Source organism: Scardinius erythrophthalmus, assembly GCF_964197995.2.
Source record: "Scardinius erythrophthalmus genome assembly, chromosome: 4".
Taxonomy (NCBI): domain Eukaryota; kingdom Metazoa; phylum Chordata; class Actinopteri; order Cypriniformes; family Leuciscidae; genus Scardinius; species Scardinius erythrophthalmus.
The window spans coordinates 29,283,035-29,307,513 of NC_138224.1; the positions used below are offsets into that span (position 1 = coordinate 29,283,035).

Below are 24,479 nucleotides of genomic sequence, written 5' to 3' on the forward strand. Positions count from 1 at the left end.
GTCCGAATGATGTAGAATTATTATTATTATTATTATTAGTAGTATTATTATGCTGTCGTTGTAGATGGTTGTTAGGCTGTTGGTCTGTCATGTTTCCAGAATGTGTTTGAATGCTCAGCGTCTGAACGTCACCATCTGTTAAAAAAAATTACATTTTTTAAGATTGAAGATTGAGAAACATATTCACTACTAACAAAGTAAAATTATAAATCTTTTCCTACGTTTGATATTCTTTTTTCTGATTTTTTTCACTATGGACTTGATCCTTTTTAATGCTGTTTTCTCTCCATATTTATTCTGTAGTTCCTCTACTGTGTCTTCCAACCTCCCTGTTGTTCTTCTCCAACTGTGTCAACCAAAGACAAGCAGTTAGAAGAATAAAATGTATGTACAGCAAAACAAAGTTAACATAAAATAAACACATTCATACACCAGTTCAAAGTCAATGAACCGGCTGATGCTGCAGTGTTAGAGCACATGATGGCTGGTGAACAGACGCACAGCAAGTTAAACCAGAGTTAAAACAATAGTCTATGTTAGGACAATAGTATCTGATAATAGCTGATAACGGTCAAAGTACGAGATAAGGTGCAAGTAGCTAAACTAAACATTTCATATTTGACAGAATACAACTACAAAAATAATCAACTTGTTTCTAATTTCTTTTTTTCTAAATTGTGATTTAATGTGAGAGGAGAAGAAACACATAACATGTGTACAATTTAATAAACGTATTTACCTAACATCCATAGCCTTCGTTAAATTAAGACTAAGTTCCTTTTTGTGGACAAAGTGAACTTTGGAGCGCTCAAAATAAGTGCCATTTGGAACTCTTTTATCAAAAATATGTTGATAATGATTAGTTATGCCAAATGATAGTTTGGCATGCATGGGATTGGTTGTCCATAGTGAGAGAGAAATACTTTTATTATAGAAATGGCTATTCTTTATTCTATTCTTTAATCCACAAATAAAATTTTTATACCTGCTCAAGTACTTCTTGATGAGTTTCTTCTGTATTAAACAGCGAATCTTCTCAGTCAGATCGTCGCAAGATCTCAGGAATCCTCTCACACTGCTCGTGTTCACGCGCTCCATCGCTGCACTTGTGTGTATGACTCGAACTTCTCTCTGGCGACATGTAGGACTTGTTGGTTATGCAGGAACTAGTTATTTATGGCTTTCCTGAGGCCAACCTCCATACATTCTACACAACAGGGTGGGTGGACCCCAGCCTGATAAATATTTCAGGACATTACACGCTGTAGCTCTACTAGCCTCGGACTGCTGCGCCACTGCAACAAAAGTTGAAAGTCCTGAACCTGACGCAAACTTCTGACCCACAAACTTCTGCGCATTAACGCACAAGGCACGATTGTACCGCAAGGGAGATTGCAGGAACATTGCAGGAGATTCAGGAACGAAAAGCTGAAAAAATGGCGATGCAAAACCTAAAGGAGAACGACTCCCCGTTGAGTTCTGGCGATACGGGGTACAATTATCCTCCGGCGTGTGAGTGTGCCACGGGCAAAGAGTGTCGTTTAAGAGCTATGCTGGACTCTATGTTTAAAGATTATTTTAGAGGCCAAATGGTTGGCTTGATGCACAGGATCATCGACGCTGCGTGTGATATGAAAAAAGATTGTGCGCAGGACACCAAACGTGTGACAAATCTCAAAAATGAAATGGATGACGTAAGAGGCTTGACAAAGCCATGGCCTGATGTAATGCCCATGTTTTTTGACGGCAAGAGCCGAACGGCATAATCCTCAGAAAAGTTTTGGATGTGTTGCGTGAATGTAGTGCCGAATTCGAAATCATTGAAATACTCGCTATATGGACATTCGTAACGGATCTCTGTGTGTCACTGGTGTCAAAAAATGCAAAAACTGACGTTGGTGAATTAGTTGAAAGTCTGGTCAACTATAGCCTGGAGCAAAACATGATAGCATGCAGAGATTTTCTATTCTGGTTAGACCATCTGTAAATGTCGTTATTGTCGTTTTACTTCAATGTATGAAAGTATAATGTTGAAATAAAATTCTGGTAAAAAAATGTCTGAGCTAATAATATTTAGAATATTTCAGTATTTGTTTTCTAATTACCATATTCCCGAGGCGGCAATACAGTTGTATCATATCAAATGATACAACTATTTTGCCCAGAACAGAAGAAAGGACATTTTGTGGTGTTGTTCTTGTTCTCATTACCTTTTTTAATAAGATGATGTGTTCTGCCATGGATGACTAGACACTAGTCCGGCAGAGAGAAGGGCTTGAGTGGACACGCCCTGTGGTCACATTTTTATGTCTTCACCCTTTTCCCCGCTTCGCAACTGAGAGCTTTCCACCACCACGGCATCCGTTTCAGGCCAAACGGAGGAGTTTACTTAAACATGGATATGTCTCACCAGCAACCTCCGGCTTGTCACAATCCTGGCATGCGTCGGGAACAGGAACGCCTTGACACCTTTCTGAATTGGACTCTTGCACCAGTAAGTCCGGCCGAGCTTGCCAAAGCTGGTTTCTACTACCTTGGCCAGGGCGACAGAGTGGCTTGTTTCAGTTGTGGAGGCCAGCTTAGCAACTGGGAACCGGGAGATCGTGCAGTATCAGAGCACCAGAGACATTACCCCAACTGCCCCTTCATTCGAGGTGACCGTGCAGATAATGTACCTTTATCTAGCCTTTTCAATGTATCGGCAATGCAACGGTGTGAAGAAAGGTCGCTCACATTTGTCTACTGGCCCTCAAGAATAACTGTTCGACCAGACCAATTGGCAAAGGCTGGTTTTTACTATGTTGGTCTTAATGATGACGTGAAGTGCTTTTCCTGCGATGGTGGACTCAGATGTTGGGAGTCTGGTGATGATCCATGGGTAGAACATGCCAAGTGGTTTCCAAGATGTCAATACCTGCTGCAAGAAAAGGGCCAAGAGTTTGTTCATCAGATTCAAGCAAGATTTCCAAGACTATTTGAGCGGCTATTGACTCATGGAGACACGAGAGAATGTGTTGATCCAGCTGTGGGTCCTGGAGAAGACCGTTCAGAAGATGCGGTGGTGGAGTCTGCTTTAGAGATGGAATTTGAGTGTGGCCTGACGGCCCAGACAAATGAAGCTGCATCCCCGAGTCAAGATCTTTCAGACTTGCCTATGGAGGAACAGTTAAGAAGACTTCAAGAGGAGCGCACATGCAAAGTTTGCATGGATAAGGAAGTGAACATTGTCTTCATCCCCTGTGGTCACCTAGTTGTGTGCAAAGAATGTGCGCCTTCTCTGCGCAAGTGCCCCATATGTAGAGGATTGGTCAAAGACGCCGTCTGTACTTTCCTATCATAAAGTTTTCCTATCATTTGGATTTAACTTGATGAATAAACACAAAGGAGAAGTTTATTATTTTCACTCGATCCAGTAACAACATTTTTTGGATTTACAAACATTTAGAAAGTAGTTAGGATGTGCATGTTTTTTAAGAATAATTTTGCGCAGGCTTTAAGTTAATTTGACCAACAAGATGTTATTTGAAAAGTAAGTAGTTGAAATTAAAATGTGATATCCATATCGCGTTAAACACATCATTACTGTGTTTAATAGTTATCAAGCACCCGCTGATTTAAGTCTTTCTTCAAACAAAAGTTCAAAACTAACTGTCATACAACATGATCGATAGGCTAGCAGGGTCAATAGGTTAATCCCATGACCGCATTCCGGAAGTTCAACCTGTCAATCATAAAGGTCACCGGAAGTTCAACATGCCAAAGGGTCAAAGGTCAAAGTCGTAAATCATTTTGACACATGGTGTCCCATAAGGACTACTCTTAGCTCCAGTCTATTTAACCGATCTTCTATCGCCCTATAATCCATCGCGCTCTTTAAGATCACTAAATTCGAGGCTTTTGGTCATACCTAGGATATCCAGATCCACCAAAGGAGGGAGAGCATTTTCACATTTAGCTCCAAAACTCTGGAATAGCCTTCCTGATACTGTTCGTTGCTCAGACTCGCTCTCCCAGTTTAAAACTAGATTAAAGACGCATCTCTTCAGCCAGGCATTCATATAATACTTTTAATCCTACAGTTAAATCCGACCTCTAGTTCATAAACGCCAGAGGAGAACTGGCCCCCGACTGAGCCTGGGTTCTCCCAAGGTTTTTTTTTCTCCATTAGGTCACCTGATGGAGTTTTTCGGTTCCTTGCCACTGTTGCCTTTGGCTTGCTCAGTTGGGGATATTTGGATATTTAATTGAACTAATCAATCAACGATACTATTGATCAGCATTACCAAACATGGACGTTCCATTAGAAACAAACATTGATGTATTGTTTTAATTTATTACTGTGAAGCTGCTTTGATACAACCTGTGTTGTGAAAAGCGCTATATAAATAAACTTGACTTGACTTGACTTGACTTGACTTGAACTCCAAACATCATACACAGTGTGATCATACACAAGAAAATCGGTTATACGGATGAGAATAACATCTCCAACAATAACTTATGCTGCTGGTATTTGAGCTTCAGTTTAGTTATATAAAGGACACTGAGGAAAAACAAACGCTGAATCTGTTGCAGAAAGGACTAAAGTCATAAAAAATATTTAAAACTCACCAACCAGACACCACAGACACAAACAGAACCAAACCATGTTCAAATTTTCTTTCAACAGTAGTCCACAAATATAAATGACAGATGCACTGATGTAAGAGCTGGTGTGTAGTAAAGTGTTGTAAAAATAACCATGCATCTTTTAACCACGAAGATGTCATGACCTTAAAAAAAAAGTATAGCTCTTTTCCCCCCTATTTCACGGTATCTAAACCTTGCAACTTCCTATAAAACCCACTGTTCTGCTCATCTTGCAGTCTCTTCTATCTTACACATCCGATTTAGATAATCAGCTCGGTAGGAAAGAAGCTCTTGAACTGACTAAATGGTGTCAGATAAGAGAAACAACATGAAAATGTGCATTGCAGTGGGACGGCTGGACTGAAATTGAGAACCATCTATAGATTGATGAAGAGAGGTGTGACTGGCAGAGGCCTTTCTTGGGCTTGTTAAAGACCAGTTGTGCTGCTGTGTTTTGAATCATCTGTAGTAGGCCGGGAGCCAGGTCCACTCCTCAGGATGTTTTTTGCTACCTTTTTTTCACTATTATTTCCTATTATCTTATACCTTGGGCCATCACAAGTTGATAATGACCACCCCCAACTCGGCCCCGTTTGGTCTCAGGGGCCAAAAAACACCCTTTTTAGGGAAAAGCTTGTGGCGGAATGATGTAATTGTGAATATAAAGATACTGCAGCTACATAAATGGCCATATAACCCTAAAATTTTGCATGGTGTATCCTGACACATAGGGGAAACTAGCAGAAAAAGATTCTGGGCATTGCTGCCTTTTTTCTGTCAAATATCATCCTCAACATACCCCAAAAGATTAAAAAATGGCTGTCCGCCTGACAAATTGTCATCAAAAGTGATCATTTTCAAGCATTTTATTATATATATCACTGCCTCAGATGTACATGAAAAACTTCCCAAGTTTATAAGCTTCAATTTAAGTCCAAGATGACCTTTCTATCTAGAGGATTATAGCTGGTTTAACCAAAGTTCTCCACTGTACCTCAAATCGGAGAAAACAGTATTTTCAAGCATTACCATTCTATATTGGATTAAGCATATTTTTTACATATGAACAATGTCTTAAACAAGAGTTGAGACTTGACTTATGAGCTATATTATATGAAATGAATTGCATGAAAAGTGAGCAATGTTATGCCCCTAGGTCAGGGCTATTCAATTAGCATCATTCAAGGGCCGGATTATTAAAGGGGGGGTGAAATGCTATTTCATGCATACTGAGTTTTTTACACTGTTAAAGAGTTGGATTCCCATGCTAAACATGGACAATGTTTCAAAAATTAAATTGTACGTTTGAAGGAGTATTTCTGTGCCAAAAATGCTCCTTCCGGTTTGTCACAAGTTTCGGAAAGTTTTTTTTTCGAGTATGGGCCTGTGTGACGTCAGCTGGGGCGTAATTTGACGGCACGGCACGGCACGCCTCCAGCCGCTCGTTTTTATCCAGAAAGACTCGGTACAGCCTATCTTTATTTTTTATGAATATAATAAAACTAAAGACTTTTTGGAGATTTGAAGGATGCAATACTACTCTATAGGTACTCAAGATTAACATGAGATTGACTGAAAATTAGTGTTTCACCCCCCCCCTTTAAATCGAAATGTTGAGAAGGGCCGGTGGGTTTAGCTTATTTATTGAAACATTATTTATTACTTATTGAAACATATAGTCCATGAGGCAGGGGGGTCCATCGGTATCAACGGGGGGGGGGGGGCAAATGCTATCATTGTTTTTTGGCAAGGTATACACCCCTAGTATTAGAAAAATCACGATAGCAGTGCAGCGGTGGTGGCGAAATCACTATTTTGAGCTCATGAAGTTACTAACCCCCTAAAATAAATTCCGTTTTTGAAATCTGGTGTATATCTGGTTTAGGCTCATGCTAGGGATATTATCAATATTCTATAATATGGTGCTTGGTGTCGTTGGAAAGGGGACCTTTTATGCTTTCATTTAAGCCCAGTACTGAATCTGTCTGACAAACACAGAGGTCACATGACTTCTTTAAACCAGAAATAACACACATTTTTTCACAATTTCCGCCTAAACTGTATGCTTTATTTTATCCCTGTTGCATGAAAGAACACCACGGACACAAAACTCAACAACTTCAATACTCAAGGCACTCTGATGACTCAGAAAAATGTATAATATACCCATACTATTTATTTGTGAGAGCCTTAAATTAGACTTGTGCAGCCAGCACAAGTCTTCAAAATAGAATAGAGCCAATAGAATGGACAAATAGAATACCCTATTAGTCCAGGGCCAAATGGCCTATTTATTCATGTACAGTTGTAATAAAAAGTAATTGTTTCAATAGTGTAGTCAATGGTGTTGTAAACATAACACTTGTAAGTGGTTTAACAAAATGTTTCTATCATGTATTTTGATATTCACCCACTTTCAGTTAGAATGTCAGAAAGTAGCTCATGCATGGAATGTTGATGGATTTCAACAGTTTGACATGGTTTAGTCAGTTTTGTGAAAAGATTGTTGGTTCAGTTGACTGGTTATAACAACACTACCAACTATGCCATCTTCAATCAACTTCCATTGAGTTCCAGGGGTATTAAATGTAAGAACAAAATACTTTTTCTCTTGTGCTTGTGAATTGGTGGGGAATAGTAGCAGTAGCTAATGTAAGCTTGGTGTTTTAAGCAGGCTAGCTATCTAGCAGGCTAGCTAGCTTGCAGGTTAAACAGTGTAACAGTAACTGCTACAGTGCAGTCAGGGCTCTCAAGTGTCACGTGACAGTCACAAATTTTGGTCTTTTGTCACGCCCTCTCGCCACACATTGTATTACTCACGTGGAAAAACTATTTATAATATATTTAATATGCCGCAGCGCCCAAAATGTCTCTGGCCGCGCCAGTCTCATTATGGCACCGGCAGGACTCAATCGCTGTAAAAATCTATTATTGTCTATCCATCATAAAAGTGCATCTATCCATTATAAAAGTGCATCTATCCATTATAAAAGTCCATCTATCCATTATAAAAGTGCATCTATCCATCATAAAAGTGCATCTATCCATTATAAAAGTCCATCTATCCATTATAAATGTCCATCTATCCATTATAAAAGTGCATCTATCCATCATAAAAGTGCATCTATCCATTATAAATGTCCATCTATCCATTATAAAAGTCCATCTATCCATCATAAAAGTCCATCTCTCCATCATAAAAGTCCATCTATCCATTATAAAAGTGCATCTATCCATTATAAAAGTGCATCTATCCATTATAAAAGTGCTTCTATCCATTATAAAAGTGCATCTATCCATTATAAAAGTCCATCTATCCATCATAAAAGTGCATCTATCCATTATAAATGTCCATCTATCCATTATAAAAGTCCATCTATCCATCATAAAAGTCCATCTCTCCATCATAAAAGTCCATCTCTCCATCATAAAAGTCCATCTATCCATTATAAAAGTGCATCTATCCATCATAAAAGTGCATCTATCCATTATAAAAGTCCATCTATCCATTATAAAAGTGCATCTATCCATTATAAAAGTGCATCTATCCATTATAAAAGTGCTTCTATCCATTATAAAAGTGCATCTATCCATTATAAAAGTCCATCTATCCATTATAAAAGTGCATCTATCCATTATAAAAGTGCATCTATCCATTATAAAAGTGCATCTATCCATTATAAAAGTCCATCTATCCATCATAAAAGTGCATCTCTCATCATAAAAGTGCATCTATCCATTATAAAAGTGCATCTATCCATTATAAAAGAGCATCTGTCCATCATAAAAGTGCATCTATCCATCTTAAAAGTGCATCTATACATTATAAAAGAGCATCTGTCCATCATAAAAGTGCATCTATCCATCTTAAAAGTGTCTCTATCCATTATAAAAGAGCATCTCTCCATCATAAAAGTGCATCTATCCATTATAAAAGTGCATCTATCCATCATAAAAGTGCATCTATCCATCATAAAAGTGCATCTATCCATTATAAAAGTGCATCTATCCATCATAAAAGTGCATCTCTCCATCATAAAAGTGCATCTATCCATTATTAAAGTGCATCTCTCCATCATAAAAGTGCATCTCTCATCATAAAAGTGCATCTATCCATTATAAAAGTGCATCTATCCATCATAAAAGTGCATCTCTTCATTATAAAAGTGCATGTCTTCATGTTCATTTTATGAAGTATACTTAAGTAATTTTACCCTCTTGATAGAGGCCAGTGCAATCAGCAGCAAAATCTTCAAAGAGAGAAGCTTTAAGTCTACTGACTTCAAAGGCTCAAAGGGAGCATCCTGAAGAGCTTGAAGCACCAGGGAAAGGTCCCAAGAGGTTATGGAGGGGGGACAAGGAGGGTTTAACCTTCTCGCCCCCCTAAGGAACCTGACGACCAGTTCGTGCTTTCCATAGATGGCACATAGATGGCAACTGATTTGCGTCTGGAGAGAAGAAAACTACTTGACGAACAGGTTCCACTTCAAGGCACACGTCTCGTGGACTGCGTCTGTGCAGAAGTGATGGTGTTAAGTACCTATGGGGGTAAGTCACCTAGAACCAGAGATTGAGTTTCCAGAGGTCCGGACGCTGGTGCCATAGGGTGCCCTGTCTCTGAGTCAGAAGATCCTTCCTCAGAGGAATGGGAGGGACTGTCACGAGGAGCATGATTTCTGGGAACCAGGTCTGGGTGGGCCAATAGGGGGCCACCAGAAGGACCTGCTCCTCGTCCTCCCTGCACTTTGCACAGGGTCCTACCTTTGAAGGTGTTCAAGCAGTTCAGCACCGACTGAGCGCGTTTGCTCTGTGAGGCGTGCTGTCTGTGTGATCGAATCCAACTCCATACCGAGAAAAGAGATCCTCTGGGGGTGAGTTTGCTCTTCTCCCAGTTGGCCGGAAGACGCAACTGGCTGAGGTGCCTGAGCACGAGGTCCCTGTGTTCGCATAACTGATCTCGAGAGTGTGCTAATATGAGTCAGTTGTCGAAATAGTTGAGGATGTGCACAACCTGTTCTCTCATGGAAACAAGGGTCCCCTCCGTGACTTTTGTGAAGACACGGGGAGACAGGGATAGCCCGAAGGGCAGGACCTTCTACTGATATGCTCGACCCTCGAACGCAAAGCGCAGAAATGGCCTGTGTCGAGGAAGAATCAAGACATGAAAGTACGCGTCGACCCTTCAGGTCGATCGCTGCAAACCAATCTTGGGGATGGATGCATTCGAAAATACGTTTCTGCATGAGCATTTTGAACCCACCACATTTCTTGGGTACAATAAAGTAGGGACTGTAGTGCCCTGACCTCCTATCGGCTGGAGGGACTGGCTCTATCACGTCCTAGTAGGACTGGGATCTCTGCTCGCAAGACATGGGCAACGGCTGCTCTCACTGTAGTGGAAAAAAATGTCCCAATCCATCTCCGGGTCGCCCGTCCTAGGGCTGCTTGCTCTTGGCTTTACCGCCCTGCTTGGCAGGGGCCTGGACGGGTAGGGGGTTGCCTGCCTGCGACTGGCTCCTTGACTCCACTTAGGTGGAGGCTGCTGCTGCAGCGCGGGAGCGAGGGCAGACACAGAAGGCCGCCCCGGCGACGAGCAGACTGAGGGGCTGCGGGCAATGGGGTGGAGGCAGCAGCTGACCGCCGCAGCAGGATGTGCATGATGGTCTCAGTCTGCTTTTCAGCCAGTTTCTGCTGGGCAAAGTTCTCGACCACCTTGCCTTTGAGTGCTCTCAAGCGCACCTTACCAGCTGTGAGAACAGCTTTTGTTTGCTCAAGTCAAAACAAAAGCAAAAAAAAAAGAAAGTGAGAGAATAAAGACCGCTCGCGCTGCTGTGCTGTCACCCGCACCAGTGTGGAGAGGTCCGAAGAAGAAGCTCACTCAGTTTCACAATCACCTTGAAGGTATGTTGAACTCATCGAAGTGCTTGGCTCCAAAAACTGATGAAATCCATATAAATATAGATGAAGATGAGGAACATGATGATTAAGAGTTTATATTCTACACTAATACAACACACTAACATGACCAGTCATCAAAGTACAGCATGGATAAGCAGCAAAAAGATCTAATAACCAAATAAATGTTTTCTATTTTATGTTTGAGCTGTATTTTAGTTTCACCATTTGGCTGTAAAGAATGTTTACCTGTACAGAAGGTTACTAACGTTTACTCTATAGAAGGTTTTTTGATAACAGACTACACACTAGAGTCATCTTTATTCCTTGTGTTGCGAGGACTTTGTGGACTTATGGAACCCATAAGGAATGGTAATGCTAGAAAATACTGTTTTCTCCGATTTGAGGTACAGTGGAGAACTTTGGTTGCACCAGCTATAATCCTCTAGATAGAAAGGTCATCTTGGACTTAAATTGAAGCTTATAAACTTGGAAAGTTTTTCATGTACATTTGAGGCAGTGATATATATAATAAAATGCTTGAAAATGATCACTTTTGATGACAATTTGTCAGGCGGACAGCCATTTTTTAGTCTTTTGGGGTATGTTGAGGGTGATATTTGACAGAAAAAAGGCAGCAATGCCCAGAATCTTTTTCTGCTAGTTTCCCCTATGTGTCAGGATACACCATGCAAAATTTTAGGGTTATATGGCCATTTATGTAGCTGCAGTACCTTTATATTCACAATTACATCATTCCGCCAAAAGCTTTTTCCAAAAAGGGTGTTTTTTGGCCCCTGAGACCAAACGAGGCGGGGGAGTTGGGGGTGGTCATTATCAACTTGTGATGGCCCAAGGTATAAGATAATAGGAAATAATAGTGAAAAAAAGGTAGCAAAAACATCCTGAGGAGTGGACCTGGCTCCCGGCCTATAGAGGTTTCATTGCACATGTTGGAAGAGCATTTCAATAGTCCAGTCTAGAAATGACAAGGGCCTGAACGAGTTGTGCAGACCAGGGTGTGAATTATGGGCTTGGAGGGTTCTAACCCCCCTAAAGAAGGTGTGATCCTAGGGGGGTTGTAGAAAGTAGCCTACTTGTAATGTGAAGCTTTACTTGTAAATATGAAAACACATTTCTATAGCTCTGACTGATTTTAAATTGTAATTTTTGCAGCCTCTGAAATGGATCATACCATTAAATGTACCTGAGCAGCTGAATTATGAAAACCAGGCTCATCCAAGGACATGCATTTATTGCATGGATGGATAATGTTTAGAAATGCACATGCACAGTTCAGTTGAATGATAAAGTTTGCACTAAATGTAATTAAAATTTACTGTTAAACTGAATGTATGAAGTAAACTCTTTGCACGCTGTTTATCTGTCAATCTGACACACGTGTGATTTGTGTTCCTTTCTATAGCAAGAGTGGTCCTGTCACTTTTTCTATCAGAATTATCATTGGCTGATAAAAAGTAGAAAAAGAAAGAAAGAAAAATAGAGCAGCATTTTATTTAAAATTTATAATAATAAACTGATAAATAAAGTTTAGTTGTGTTAGGTCCATCTGTAAGATTATGCAGCTTTTTTATCTTTTTTTTTTGTGTGTGTTATATAGTATGTCAAATTTACAGATGCAGAAAAGTGCTGAGATATTTTAAGAGTGTCATGTCATCACTGCTCATTATCACAATATATTACTTGTAATTAGAGCTGGTCAGCAAAGATTACCTCAAAATCTCTAGCTAATCTCAATGGGATTATTGTTGATGATCCTAGCTGGATCTAGAGTTGGTGATGTAGAAAAAGTGATATAGAGTTGGAGTGGCTGGAAGGACGAGAAGCTCTGTTTCACTAGATTTAGTAGTTGAAGGTGATGATCAACTATTTCATGTCTGCTAAGCAGTCAGAGATCTGTGCAGCTACAGTGGGATCGTCTAAAATCGAAAAGTAATGCTGTGATAGCATAGAACGAGCGAGTGATAGCATATACGAGCGAGCCTTGGCCAGTGGATGGACGTAATTCATCAACATCATGTTGACAGATTATTGTTTTAATTAAAATTACACTGTTATCATAGTTTGACTATAAACTATATTTGAGACCATGACCCTGTCCAAATAACCACACTTTTTGCACTTGACCACTTGTCTACTCTCATGACAGTTTGGCCATGTAGATTGTCTCAAGAACTGATACAAGGCAGAATAGGGTTACCAACAGAATGTGTTGTTTTATTTCTCACCCCTGCAACTCTACCTTCTCCCCCCTTCACTTATAACACTAACCTTAAATGGCTATGGTAACATTTAAGGCAAGACAGCCCAGGTGAATAGGGTAAAAAAAGAACTACTAGATATCACAATACTTCCCCAGTTGATTGGTTACATAGATAATTGCAAACCATTTTTGATGTTTTCTTTTCACTTAAAATACTGTGATGGATTTTTTTTTAAAATAAATGAATCAACTGTTTTTCAAACTAATCATAATTCTAACATCTAACCTTACTTTTCCTTCAGGCCTAACATTCTAACACTTGAAAAATAAAATGTACTCTGAGGTTGATGAGTTGAAACCAGTAGAAACTTTTAGATCAGGGGTGGGCAAACTTTTTGGCTCAAGAGCCACACTGGGTTTTAAAATTTGACAGAGCGGCCGGCCCAGTAGCAGATTACATTAGTTAAGTTATATTAACTAATATAAATTACATATGAAACTCAATACCTAAAAATTTAAGATTACCAACCTACCTAATTTATTCACTTTCAGTGAGAACAGTGTTGTTGATCACCCTTTTCTGCCAGCGCATCAACGTTTGGTGACAGTTTAGTTGTGGCAATTCTCAGGACCGATCTCAGGTGATCATCAGTTAACTGGAATCTGTGGCGTGCTTTTTTGTTGTTCATCACGCTGAATGTCTGCTCACACACGTAAGTAGAGCCAAACAACACCAGCAGGGGCGCAGATAGGATTTTTTTAACTGGGGGGGACCAAGCTGTCAGCAAATTATTTAAACTCAATTCTTTATTTTGTGTAATTTGGGCTTTAACTAGTGTTCAAGTAGTTACTTTGCATAATTTGGGCTAATGATTTGCATTAAAAAGCCATTGGGGGATTCCACGACCTCAAGCTTAACCTGACATATTCCTGTGCATGAACAACAAGGTACTGGATGTGGCAGTTCATCGGACTCAGTGAAATCTTGTTTGTAGATGGTTGGAAACTGAAATCCATGGCTTAGTGTGGATGTCAAAACCAAAATGACATATTACTTAACAGTTAGTTCATAGTTATGTGCCTCAACAAGACTGTCATAACATCATAATACATTTGTAAATCATTAGCTAATGATTAATTAAAGCAGACAATTCAAAGTTGAAGTACATGGCTTCAACCCATTGTGGTAATTAACGCATTAATTTACACTATTAGTTAATAAAATGTTATTAAGGAATTAATACATTATGACACATTTAATTAATAACAATTAATATATTACTTAATATATTAATCATTTAGAATCTTTATTAGTTGCTGATGCAGTAATCATTAATTAATGGTTTAGTTCTTCATGAGTCATACGTTAGCACATGATTATCTGTGCATTAGTTAAGCATGAATTAATGCATATTAGTACACCCATATTGTAAAGTGTTACCGATCTATCCAATCAGCAAGAGATGAGGCCTATATTTATACATAGCCCACTCACAAATCCTCGACAGTTTTCAGCATCCCTCCACCACCCCGTTTCCTAACACTCACCTGGTTACTATCCTAACCAGAGATACGGGGAGTACTCTGGGTTGGGGCCAAAATACAGAGCTCAGAGCCCTCTCCTCAGAAAGCACGCCAAATAAGCATAGTACTTTACTCTATCTGATTATTTGTAGGTGTAAACTTGTGAATTGTGGCATATAAATTGCCTAGAGATGATAGCTGTTTTTCTAAGGTGTCATCATGTTCTTGTTCAGTCAGACAATACATTGGCAGTCACTTACTTAAATCATTAGAGGGGTCTGTGCTCGCGCCAACTTTACAAACTGGCACACCAGATCCTCCTGTGGGCCCAGGGGAGCAATAAAAATCATTTTCACACATAAATTGGCACTTCTGAGTCCAGACCTTAAGTCTTTAGGATGTGCTGGAGTTTATACAATATTGTCAATACAAGATCTTGACCAAAAATGTATGCACCTCTTGACGAAAATAAATGTTTACGTAATTTCCATCAAGAGGTGCATCACACAAGAGGAACCTCACAAAAGGTTCCATCACACACAATACCCGGCCAAATAAAATATATCCAATGCAATTGTTCTGATTTATGATTCTTGAAAACAGTCTTTGCCTTACAGGAGAACCTCAGATTTTGAGTCCTTTCAGAATCACATTTTAATGTATGCTGGAAAGCAGTTTGCATTCTCTCCTCCAGTGTATGAAGCAAGGAACCTCCTCTTTACACTTGATTACAATCATCAGCCTGTGCATGTCAACCACAAAGGCAATGTTTCATAACTTAAGTTCAAATTTAACAACTGAATTATGCAACAGCTGAGGTAGGGGTAATTTGATGGAATTGGTCACTACATGAAAGGAAAACCACATGTACAACCATTGCAATTGTTAACACATTTAAAACCACTTGACTTGCAGACAAAAGAGAGTCTTCAATAAGAAATCCAAACATTATACCATGTCCAAACATAAAAGGTTGTCAAGGACGACAGCTACATGTCTCAGCTGCAGTGTAACATTCTGGTCAAAAAAAGACCAAGCATTCGATCTACGTCAGAGCATCAGAGCGTCCGTCCACGACTCTTTCTACGCCGTCGTTGGCAGGGTGGCGACAATGAAAAAGGTAAAGAAAAAAGGTAAAGATTTTTTTAATTGAAAAACTTGCAATAAAAACACCTGCAATAGTTTCACTTTGTAATGTCATTGAATCATATAACAGTAAGAGAGAATAATAGATTCTCAGAACTTTTTCAATTTAAATAAACAAAAACTTTTATATATTTTAGTGATGCTTTTGGTGAACAATATATAAAAGAGCCAATATATAACAGCTTTTGACAGTGCTTCACATGCTCAGCTTCTTGTTCGTCTTCTCACCGCAAAACGTACAGCAGCGGAGTGGCGCGTTCACAAGAGCACCTTGTGATTCGGTCCACTGAAGAGTTGCTTTTCTATGGAATCACATTAATACTGAAGTGTGACAACATGTTTATGATGTGCCACCTATTTTTACTAACAGTTACTGTTATCTTCCACCAAATTTAACTACCTATCAATACAGCTGGCTAGCTAGCTAACGCCAACATTCCCGCACTGGAGGGTCAAATGTGGGGCCTGTCCAAATACCCACACTTGGGGTCATGGCCACTTGAGAGCATGTGTATGCGACAGGAAGTGTGCAAAAAACTCTCCCAGGTCTGAAAAATTGCAAAGCGCGGTACACTTAATGCACACTAAATACACACTATTTCTAAGAGAGCTTCGGGGCAGCCTTTGAGGCTAAAGCATATCCCATCATTCATCACGTTCAGGAACTTGCGGGCCCTAATTTCGCATAATGTCTAGAAGACCTTTGCACTGTCAGTTAACCACAATCATGCAGGTCTTCACACCCAATTAAACATTTTGGCCAAACTCCTGAAATATGTCATGTCAGTAGTCAAGTGGTCAAGTGCGATACACTTCCAAATTTAGGAGGGGGGGGCAAGCTTGTTGAAACATTATTTTTTTCTTCTTCTTTTTATTTTACTTTTTATCGGCATGAGGTTTATCTTCTTTTTCGGCCTGAGGATCTGCTGCTTCGCTGGTCTTTGTCTCTCCTGAAAAGAAAGAGGAAGGCAAAGAATCAGCGAACACGCCTACTCGTCACAAACGATAAAACCAACCCATGAGAAGATGGACTTACCGAAGCAGACTTCCTCAACTCTGAACCTTCTTTCGTCTGTGGAAGGGTGGCGGAGGGTGATGGGCTGACTGAGGTTGATGGGCTGACTGCCCGCTTGCAGGGCCTTTTGCCCCTCTTCGGCCTGGAGGTAGCGGGGCGCTTCCGGGTGTCCACTTTTTTTACTGGCATGGTTTCCTCACCCTCCACAGCTGACTCAAACAGGTGGCGGTGTTCAGCCACCTGCTTTGCATTTAAGTTCAGCACATAAAATCCATCAACTGTGGAGGTATTGTAGCCCATGAATTGTGCCACTTTATACCAGTCTCCGAGGCTGTGGGTGTTTTTCGCCTGTACGGAGAGAGGAAAACATAGGTGATGAGTTAGAAACAAACACATCAGAAACTCACACAGCAGAAACAGGCACAGGAATGCTTACATGGGTGGCAATGGAGGTCCTGACATCAGTGAACGTGGGCGTCCCAGGCAAGCCCATGCCAGCCCATGCCTCCTGGAAATACTGGTTCAAATTTTTACAGGAGCTGGGCTTGGATGTAAAAAATAAGTAGTGGGCATCCTTCCCACCCACCAAGGTGGACCTTATGGATAAAAATTCCTGTAGCCACCCATACTCCTCAGCATCCAAGGCCAGCTGGGCTGCCCAGAAGGCCTGGTTGGTCTTATGAGTTGATATCTGCAGAAACAGTGACTAGCAGTGTAAGCATTTGGGGAGAATTTACGAGAGAACTGTGCAGAGAGAGAGAGAGAAATAAAACCACTCACGTTGATAACATAGATGCCCTCTCTGGCGGTCTGTTGGCCTTCCTCCACCTCCTTTATGGTCATGTTTTGGAACACCCCACCGCGATGGCCATAGATACAGGCCAGGTATGAGGTGAGGTGTCCGTAAAATGACCACTGGTCCTTCTTGTCCCCCGACTTCCTGAGACAAGCTGCACAAAGAAAGGGAGAAGCATTAAGGGGCTCTTTGGGACGCCACAGTTTGAGAGGTGAGGTGAAGCAAAAACTTACCCAGAATCTCTGGAATCTTCTGCTTGGCGGAGGAGCGGCACTCTTTTAACACTGCCTTTGGAATGAGGCAGCCTTCCTTGGCCTGAATTAAGGCCAGTTCGTCCACCACTACCTTCCTCCGAAGCAGAGATTTTTCCATCGCTGTGACCTCCACTTCCTTCTCGGGGGAGCGAAGAGACGTTAGAAGTTTTCTCGTGACCCGGGCAACCTGGGTGGAGGGGGTGGACCGTGATCTCCTCCTCAATATGCGGTAGTGGCGGGTCACATCTTTGAGGGCGCTGCTCAGTGTGTCCACCTGCCTGTTGAGTTCCGCCACCTGATCCTGGAGCTGTTTGCGAGCCTGCTGACAGCAGGGTTTGTCACAGGTCCCCTCCTCTGGAGGGGGTGGGGCATCCTCCAGATCCAGGGTCGAGGCCATAGGCACGGCCGGGTTGCTCGCCCGCAATTCTGTGAGGTCATGAATAATCTTCGTTCTCTTCAGCGCCTGCATGGTCTCTTGCTGGGCAACCCTTGTTAACTCGGTATGGTCCTTTAGGTGGCGATCCATGCGGGAGGTGGACTTGCCGCAGTAGGGCACGGGGCAGGTGCCCTTGCGGACATCGACCCTCCCCGAGGAAATGGCAAGCAGCAGCTTGCGCTCCTTGCTGTTGATGACCTTATGGGTCACCCTCAGATGCTGGCTGAGCTGGTGGTATCCATGAAGGCACAGCGGGCAGTCTACAAGACACATGTCAACAGAATAGAGGAACGTGGCAAGAACCAAATGCAAATGACAAAGACTGTGCATTAGGGGGTAATTTATGCCCTTTACAGGTTCAATTTGCAGTCTATTTGATCAAACCAAGTATAATAGATAAAAAAGTGGACCACTTTTTCATCACAGATATTATTTATTCAGTGGCCACCAAATAGTAGCTTTGTGCACACTGCAGATGCTATTTCCTATTTAATACCAATTCTTATTCATTAAACCACCTCTACTGTACTAAGCACTAGGGGTGGGAAAATATTGGTACCTCACGACTCGATTCAAATTGAATTTTGAGGTCACGATTCGATTGAGAATCGATTATCGATTTTGAGTAAAGATTTTGATTCAATATGTGCATAGATTTGATTGTAGTTTACTGTTTTGTGTTACTTTTCTTATTTGACCGTTTAATAGGTCTAGAAGTGTGAAACGACATTTATTTATTTTTTCTTCCCATTTTAGTCAACCCAATATTATAAAACAAATGCCCTTTAAACTGACTACAATAATTTGACATTTTTTTATTAAAAGTGATGAAATGTATGGCAACAGTTATGAGGCTGCAAACTGTCCCTTTAAGAATGAATGCATGGATATAGTTACACATCCGATTTTCTCCCATTTGTTTTCGTTCGCGTAGGACATAACCATAGGATGTCACCAAAGGACATAACAGACTCTGTTTACATTAAGTACTCCAGTCCAGACGATGTGCATTTTGACATAATTGTGAGTGTAGCTGTGAAAGAGAACTGTATTCGCGATCACATGCATGTGAGAGACAGCATCTGTGCGTGCATTTCGGCTGTGTGTCCATCAGCGTGAGCATTGAGTGCTTTTGCGGCTTATTGTGATTAACGTCAAGTCAAGTCAACTTTATTTATATAGCGCTTTTCACAATACAGATTGTATCAAAGCAGCTTCACAGTATTAAATAAAATAGTACATCAGTGTTTGTTTCTAGTGTAAAACATCCATGTTTGATAATGCCGATCAATAGTATTGTTGATTGATTAATTAAAATAAGTATCCCCAACTGAGCAAGCCAAAGGCAACAGTGGCAAGGAACCGAAAAACTCCATCAGGTGACCTAATGGAGAAAAAAAAAACCTTGGGAGAACCCAGGCTCAGTCGGGGGCCAGTTCCACTCTGGCGTTTATGAACTAGAGACCGGATTTAACTGTAAGATTAAAAATATTATATAAATGCCTGGCTGAAGAGATGCGTCTTTAATCTAGTTTTAAACTGAGAGAGCGAATCTGAGCAACGAACAGTATCAGGAAGGCTATTCCAGAGTTTTGGAGCTAAATGTGAAAATGATCTCCTTAACGTCAATAACTTTAAAGGAACACTCCACCGTTTTTTTAAATAGGGCTTATTCACTTTCTTTCCTACATTTAGATAGGTGGGCAAATGCATTTTTGTCTCAGTGCATGCATTGTTTTAGTTTGACAGGGTCGGCGCTAGCTTAGCTTAGCATAATGAATAGAAACCTTTGTTGCCAGCTAGCATGTCCTGAGTAAAAGTGATATAAAAAAATATAAAAAAAAAACACCTAATTACTCCTTGTGGCCTGCGTATTCACAACAAGTACAAATAGTGATGCAGACTAACACTAGGCGATTTCCTAGGCAGATATTGACTTATTTATTAAGGACTATATTAGGGGGAAGCACAGGCGAAGCACTGCTACTTGGGCGTGATATCTCTGTGCCAAGTAGCAGTGCTTCACCTCTGCTTCCCCCTAATATAGTCCCAAGTCAATATCTGCATAAGAAATCGCCTTGTGTTAATCTGCATCGCTATTTGTACTTGTTGTGAATACGCAGGCCACAAGAAGTAATTAGGTGGGTTTTTTAAAAAATTTAAATCACTTTTACTCAGGACATGCTAGCTGGCAACAAAGGTTTCTATTCATTATGCTAAGCTAAGCTAGCGCCGACCCAGTCAAACTAAAACAATGCATGCACTGAGACAAAAATGCATTTGCCCACCTATCTAAATGTAGGAAAGAAGGTGAATAAGCCCTATTTCAAAAAACGTTGGAGTGTTCCTTTAAGTAGTACTGCGAAGTGTAACACTTTAGAGTTACACTTTAGGGCTATTCAACTAGCTACAGTTGAGGGCCGATTATCAAATCGAAAAGTTGAGGTGGGTTTGATTTGGGGGGTTTAGTTTATTTATTTAGTTTGTTTATTTAGCAGACATAGTCATTCGGTATAACCAGCCTTGGTCATTCGGTAAAACCCATATTTTGTAAATATTTTAATAGAATAATATTGTTTTTAATAACTAAAGGAACTACAATAATACAAATATAAAGCTGATTAGGCCCTTTTCTCATTGTCCCTGTGCAATGTTTGAGGGTTGAAATGTAGGAGAGTTTAGAGTAGTCCAATAAAATTATTACATTTATGTGATCAGTGATAATGTTATTTTATATTTCTTCCATGGTTCACACTATATACTATCTTAACATCAATGTCAAATCAGGTTTTTTCATGAATAATTATCTGCAAATTAATAATTTTAGATATATTCATGGTTAAACTCAATGACTTTTTTGGTGACAAATTTTGTCCATCTTGTAAAAAAATGTTTGTTAATAAGCTTGTGTTTTAGAAATATGACCTAGCCTATTTATTATTATTAACAACCAATTTATACTTCAATGAATAATACTATCTTCAACGTGCATCACACAAAAAGGGTGAAAAATATAAGCTCTATGGTTTAACGATTAAAAGAAGAGAAATTAAAGGTACACTATGTAACCTTTAGCCAGTGTCTAAAATTAACAATCACCAAGTGCCAAATTTGAGCAAACATCGGTGTTGGCGAGTCAATTGCCAGTTGGCGGGTAGACAATTAACTCTGTTAGAGAGCTACATATGTTATGAGCTACACAATTTATCCTCTGTTCTGTGTTTTGATTCCCGGAGGCTCCAAGACAAGTCAACTTTCTCACTTGTTGTGACAAATAACTTAAACTACTCCCACACAATACATGCGTCAAAGAGTCTGGAGCAAATTTCTCTATTTACGGATATGAGACACACATGGGTGAGTGACATATAGTTTTCCATGAAAACCATCCTGACAGGTCTAAAATATAAACTTATTATAGACTTCCCAAAGTGAATCAGGGAAAATGTGTAAAAACTAGGGCTATCAAAGTTTTGATTTATATTTCAGTTTTGATTTATATGCTGTTTAATGTTGATGATCATGTTATTTTACATTTGCTTGCATATGATATTATTTGTTTCGGCTTATTTTTTTGCCTGTGTTTTGATCTGGAGATACTCTTTCAGAAGATGTGTAATCAATTTTGATAATGAAACCAACCTGTTTGTGTGTCAGAGTTGTCTTGTTTCACTCTGAATGTTTCTTCAATCTTCATGTCTTCACTCTCTTTAATAAACACCATATTTGTTTGTTCCTCTGTATCTTCTTGTCTCACTCTGAATGCTTCTTCAAAGTTCATGTCTTCACTCGCCTCTTTATTTAACGCCATATTTGTTTGTTCCTCAGTATCTTCTTGTTTCACTCTGAATGTTTCTTCAATCTTCATGTCTTCACTCTCTTTAATAAACACCATATTTGTTTGTTCCTCAGTATCTTCTTGTTTCACTCTGAATGTTTCTTCAATCTTCATGTCTTCACTCTCTTTAATAAACACCATATTTGTTTGTTCCTGAGTATCTTCTTGTTTCACTCTGAATGTTTCTTCAATCTTCATGTCTTCACTCTCTTTAATAAACACCATATTTGTTTGTTCCTCTGTATCTTCTTGTCTCACTCTGAATGTTTCTTCAAAGTTCATGTCTTCACTCTCTTCTTTAATAAACACCATTATTGTTTGTTCCTCAATATCTTTTTGTTTTACTCTGAATGCTTCTTCAATCTTCGTTTCTTCACTCTCTTCTTTAATAAACGCCATATTTATAATAGTAGCCTATGTCACGTGGATCTCAGCTGCTTCACCAGGAGTTTTTCTGTGTAGTTGAACAGTTTGACATGATTAAGATGAGAATATTTAACAGAAAGAAAAATGAATCCAATCTAAATATCTGTGTGCCTCTCAATCAGCTCCCTAGTTCACCGTTTGTAAAAACTTAAAATACAAACCTTTCTTCAGTATCACAACAGACGCAGGAGCGTGGCGCAGCCTTATGACGTCACATCAAAATAAACGTCCAGTTCACACGGTTCTGTCTAAAACCACAGAAGTGCAATAATAAAATACATGTCAGAGAAATTTAGAGTTGAATTCTTGAAGAAATACATAAGAGGATGCGATGTTAAAAACGGCAAATTGGTGATAACTAGTTTTTTTTTTGTGCATCCTCTTTCAATTAGTAGCTCTTAATATTTTCATCACGTCATTTGACAGCATGTATTAATATGTATTTCTCAAATAATTAAACTCTACATTTCTTTGATATGTATTTGGTGGTTTGAGACAGCAGAACTGGACTTTTATTTTGGTCTGGAGACATGACGTCATAAAATTGCGCTGTGCTCCTGCATCTGTTGTGAATCGGCTGAAGAAAGGTCTGTATTTTACGCATTTGAAGTGTTTGAAGTGCAACCCGTTCAGGCAGTTATATTATATAAACGATGTAAAATTGCGGAATTATTATTGAATTAACATTGTAATACTTTATCTAACATTAATTAACTTTATTTTGTGTGTAAAGTGCATCCACACATGAGTATCCGAAAAGGTGCGTCTCATTTCGCTCCCTATATCGTGAACCAGTTCGTGTAAACATGAATTTGGTCACTGGCGAGTAGTGATGAAGAAACTATAAATTTAAACTCGAAAATCCGTGTTAATAATTGAACCAGTTGTTTCTGAAAACGATTTAGTGATTCGAAACGCCCTATGCACGTGCTGGTCAAAACAGTGTAACGGTTAATATACAAATAACTGACATGCCTAAATATGACGTGTCACATGTCTGTATAATTTGTGTTCTTTTATTAATTTGAAGCAAAAGGTTTTGTCTAATCAGGTAATTTAAGTCCATTAACTCTCACTCTGACTGACTTACCCTAACTAGTGCACTGAACTACTGAACTAGAGCTGATTGAGACGCACCCAGAGATTTAGATTGGATTTGTTTTTTTTATATCTGTTGATTATTTTCATTTTAATCATGTCAAACTGTTCTAACACACAGACAAACTCCTGGTGTAGGTGCTGCGATCCTTGTGACACATTATTATAAAGATGGCATTTATTAAAGAGGAGAGTGAAGAAATGAAGATTGAAGAAACATTCAGAGTGAAAAGAGAAGATACTGAGGAACAAACAGGTTGGTTTCATTCTCAAAGCTGATTACACATTTGCTTAAAGAGTACTGAATCTCCAAGCTCCAAACAAACTGTCATATAATCTATATGACTCCTAGTATGTTCGAATCAAGGGATAAAGTGGTGTAACATTAAACTCGGGAGAAGACACGTATAGATACAAATGCATGTCATTACCAGATCAGGTGTACGAGGCAAGGATGAACTGAATTACAACCAAACGACTTATTTACCATATGTAAGAGTACCACGAGAAAACTATGTAAAAAGAGATGGAAAGAAATAAACACACACACACACTATATATATATATATATATATATATATATATATATATATATATATATATAATATTATTATTATTATTATTATTATTATTATTATTAAAATGAGAAGTTCTACAGAATGGATTTTACAGGAAATAATTTACATTAAAATATTACAGGTTTCTTTAGCTATAACCTAGAAACATAGGTAACTTTGCTTATGTATTAGCTAGCTTTCATGAACTATATGCAATATATATTTTTTTACAGCATGTATTAATATTTGAGCAAGATAATTTTACCTTGATCATTCATGTTAGTTCATTGATAAAATAATTTAAAGTAAATTTAAAATGTATTAAATGTGGACAATACTAGCCTGGCAAGCCAGACCTACATCAAGATGTTAGGTCTGGCAACTCTCCATAGACACGGCTCAATCCGAGGGGCGGGATAAACGGCTGTCTTTCAAATTCCCTCTGCACGCAATAGGACAGCGCTTCACCCAACCAGAGCGTTTTCCCAACAGCGGAGCTAGTTGATAGATTCAACTTTTGCCATATCTGGCCGGCAAAACTACTAACACATCTTCCTTTTTAAGAATGACTTCAGTGCCGTTCTTTGCTCTTTTCTCAAAGAAAAACCTAACTCCAAGTCCTCCAGAGTCGCGGCCAAAGC

General features: G+C 39.5%; 3 protein-coding genes across 7 annotated transcripts in view; 2 read left to right on the forward strand and 1 right to left on the reverse strand.

Annotated features, from left to right (window-relative positions):
* Window positions 1-2,395: 2,395 nt before the first annotated feature.
* On the forward strand, window positions 2,396-3,340 carry LOC308689280 (putative inhibitor of apoptosis; the record flags this gene model as incomplete). The annotated part of the gene is made up of 1 exon (XM_081362934.1): window positions 2,396-3,340. The coding sequence occupies one exon, from the start codon at window positions 2,396-2,398 to the stop codon at window positions 3,338-3,340; it is 945 nt and encodes a 314-aa protein (XP_081219060.1).
* Window positions 3,341-15,150: 11,810 nt separating this feature from the next.
* LOC308689588 (uncharacterized protein) lies at window positions 15,151-22,386 on the reverse strand. Of its 3 annotated transcripts, XM_081363382.1 has the most exons (8): window positions 22,345-22,380; window positions 22,048-22,211; window positions 21,562-22,014; window positions 17,463-18,179; window positions 17,214-17,383; window positions 16,870-17,124; window positions 16,455-16,781; window positions 15,400-16,368 (listed from the first exon to the last, which is right to left on the reverse strand). In XM_081363382.1, exons 2-8 carry the CDS (start codon window positions 22,154-22,156, stop codon window positions 16,270-16,272), a joined length of 2,130 nt encoding a protein of 709 aa, XP_081219508.1. In that variant the 5' UTR covers window positions 22,157-22,211; window positions 22,345-22,380; the 3' UTR covers window positions 15,400-16,269. The 3 variants fall into 3 exon arrangements, with proteins under 3 accessions (XP_081219507.1, XP_081219508.1, XP_081219509.1); XM_081363381.1 differs by having other exon boundaries at window positions 15,151-16,368; window positions 21,562-22,211; window positions 22,345-22,386; XM_081363383.1 differs by lacking the exons at window positions 22,048-22,211; window positions 22,345-22,380 and having other exon boundaries at window positions 21,562-21,677; window positions 21,764-22,016.
* A 321-nt stretch (window positions 22,387-22,707) lies between these two features.
* LOC308689245 (uncharacterized protein) overlaps window positions 22,708-24,479 on the forward strand; it is a 39,150-nt gene continuing 37,378 nt past the window's right edge. The window contains exons 1-2 of one of the 3 annotated variants that reach the window (XM_081362895.1): window positions 22,708-22,770; window positions 23,403-23,537. In XM_081362895.1, coding sequence (XP_081219021.1) covers window positions 23,453-23,537 — 85 coding nt within the window. In that variant the 5' untranslated portion in view covers window positions 22,708-22,770; window positions 23,403-23,452. Of the gene's footprint in view, window positions 22,771-23,402; window positions 23,538-24,479 lie in introns of those variants that run through there. The other 2 variants (XM_081362896.1, XM_081362893.1) reach the window with 2 other exon arrangements.

Excerpts from the sequence above, each read along its gene's own strand:
- LOC308689588 (XM_081363381.1), bottom strand. The coding sequence starts at position 22,156 with ATGGCGTTTATTAAAGAAGAGAGTGAAGAAACGAAGATTGAAGAAGCA. Across the intron at positions 17,384-17,462 it reads GAAGATTCCAGAGATTCTGG|CTTGTCTCAGGAAGTCGGGG; the intron begins GTAAGTTTTTGC and ends TTCTTTGTGCAG. Across the intron at positions 16,369-16,454 it reads AGTTGAGGAAGTCTGCTTCG|GAGAGACAAAGACCAGCGAA; the intron begins GTAAGTCCATCT and ends CTTTCTTTTCAG.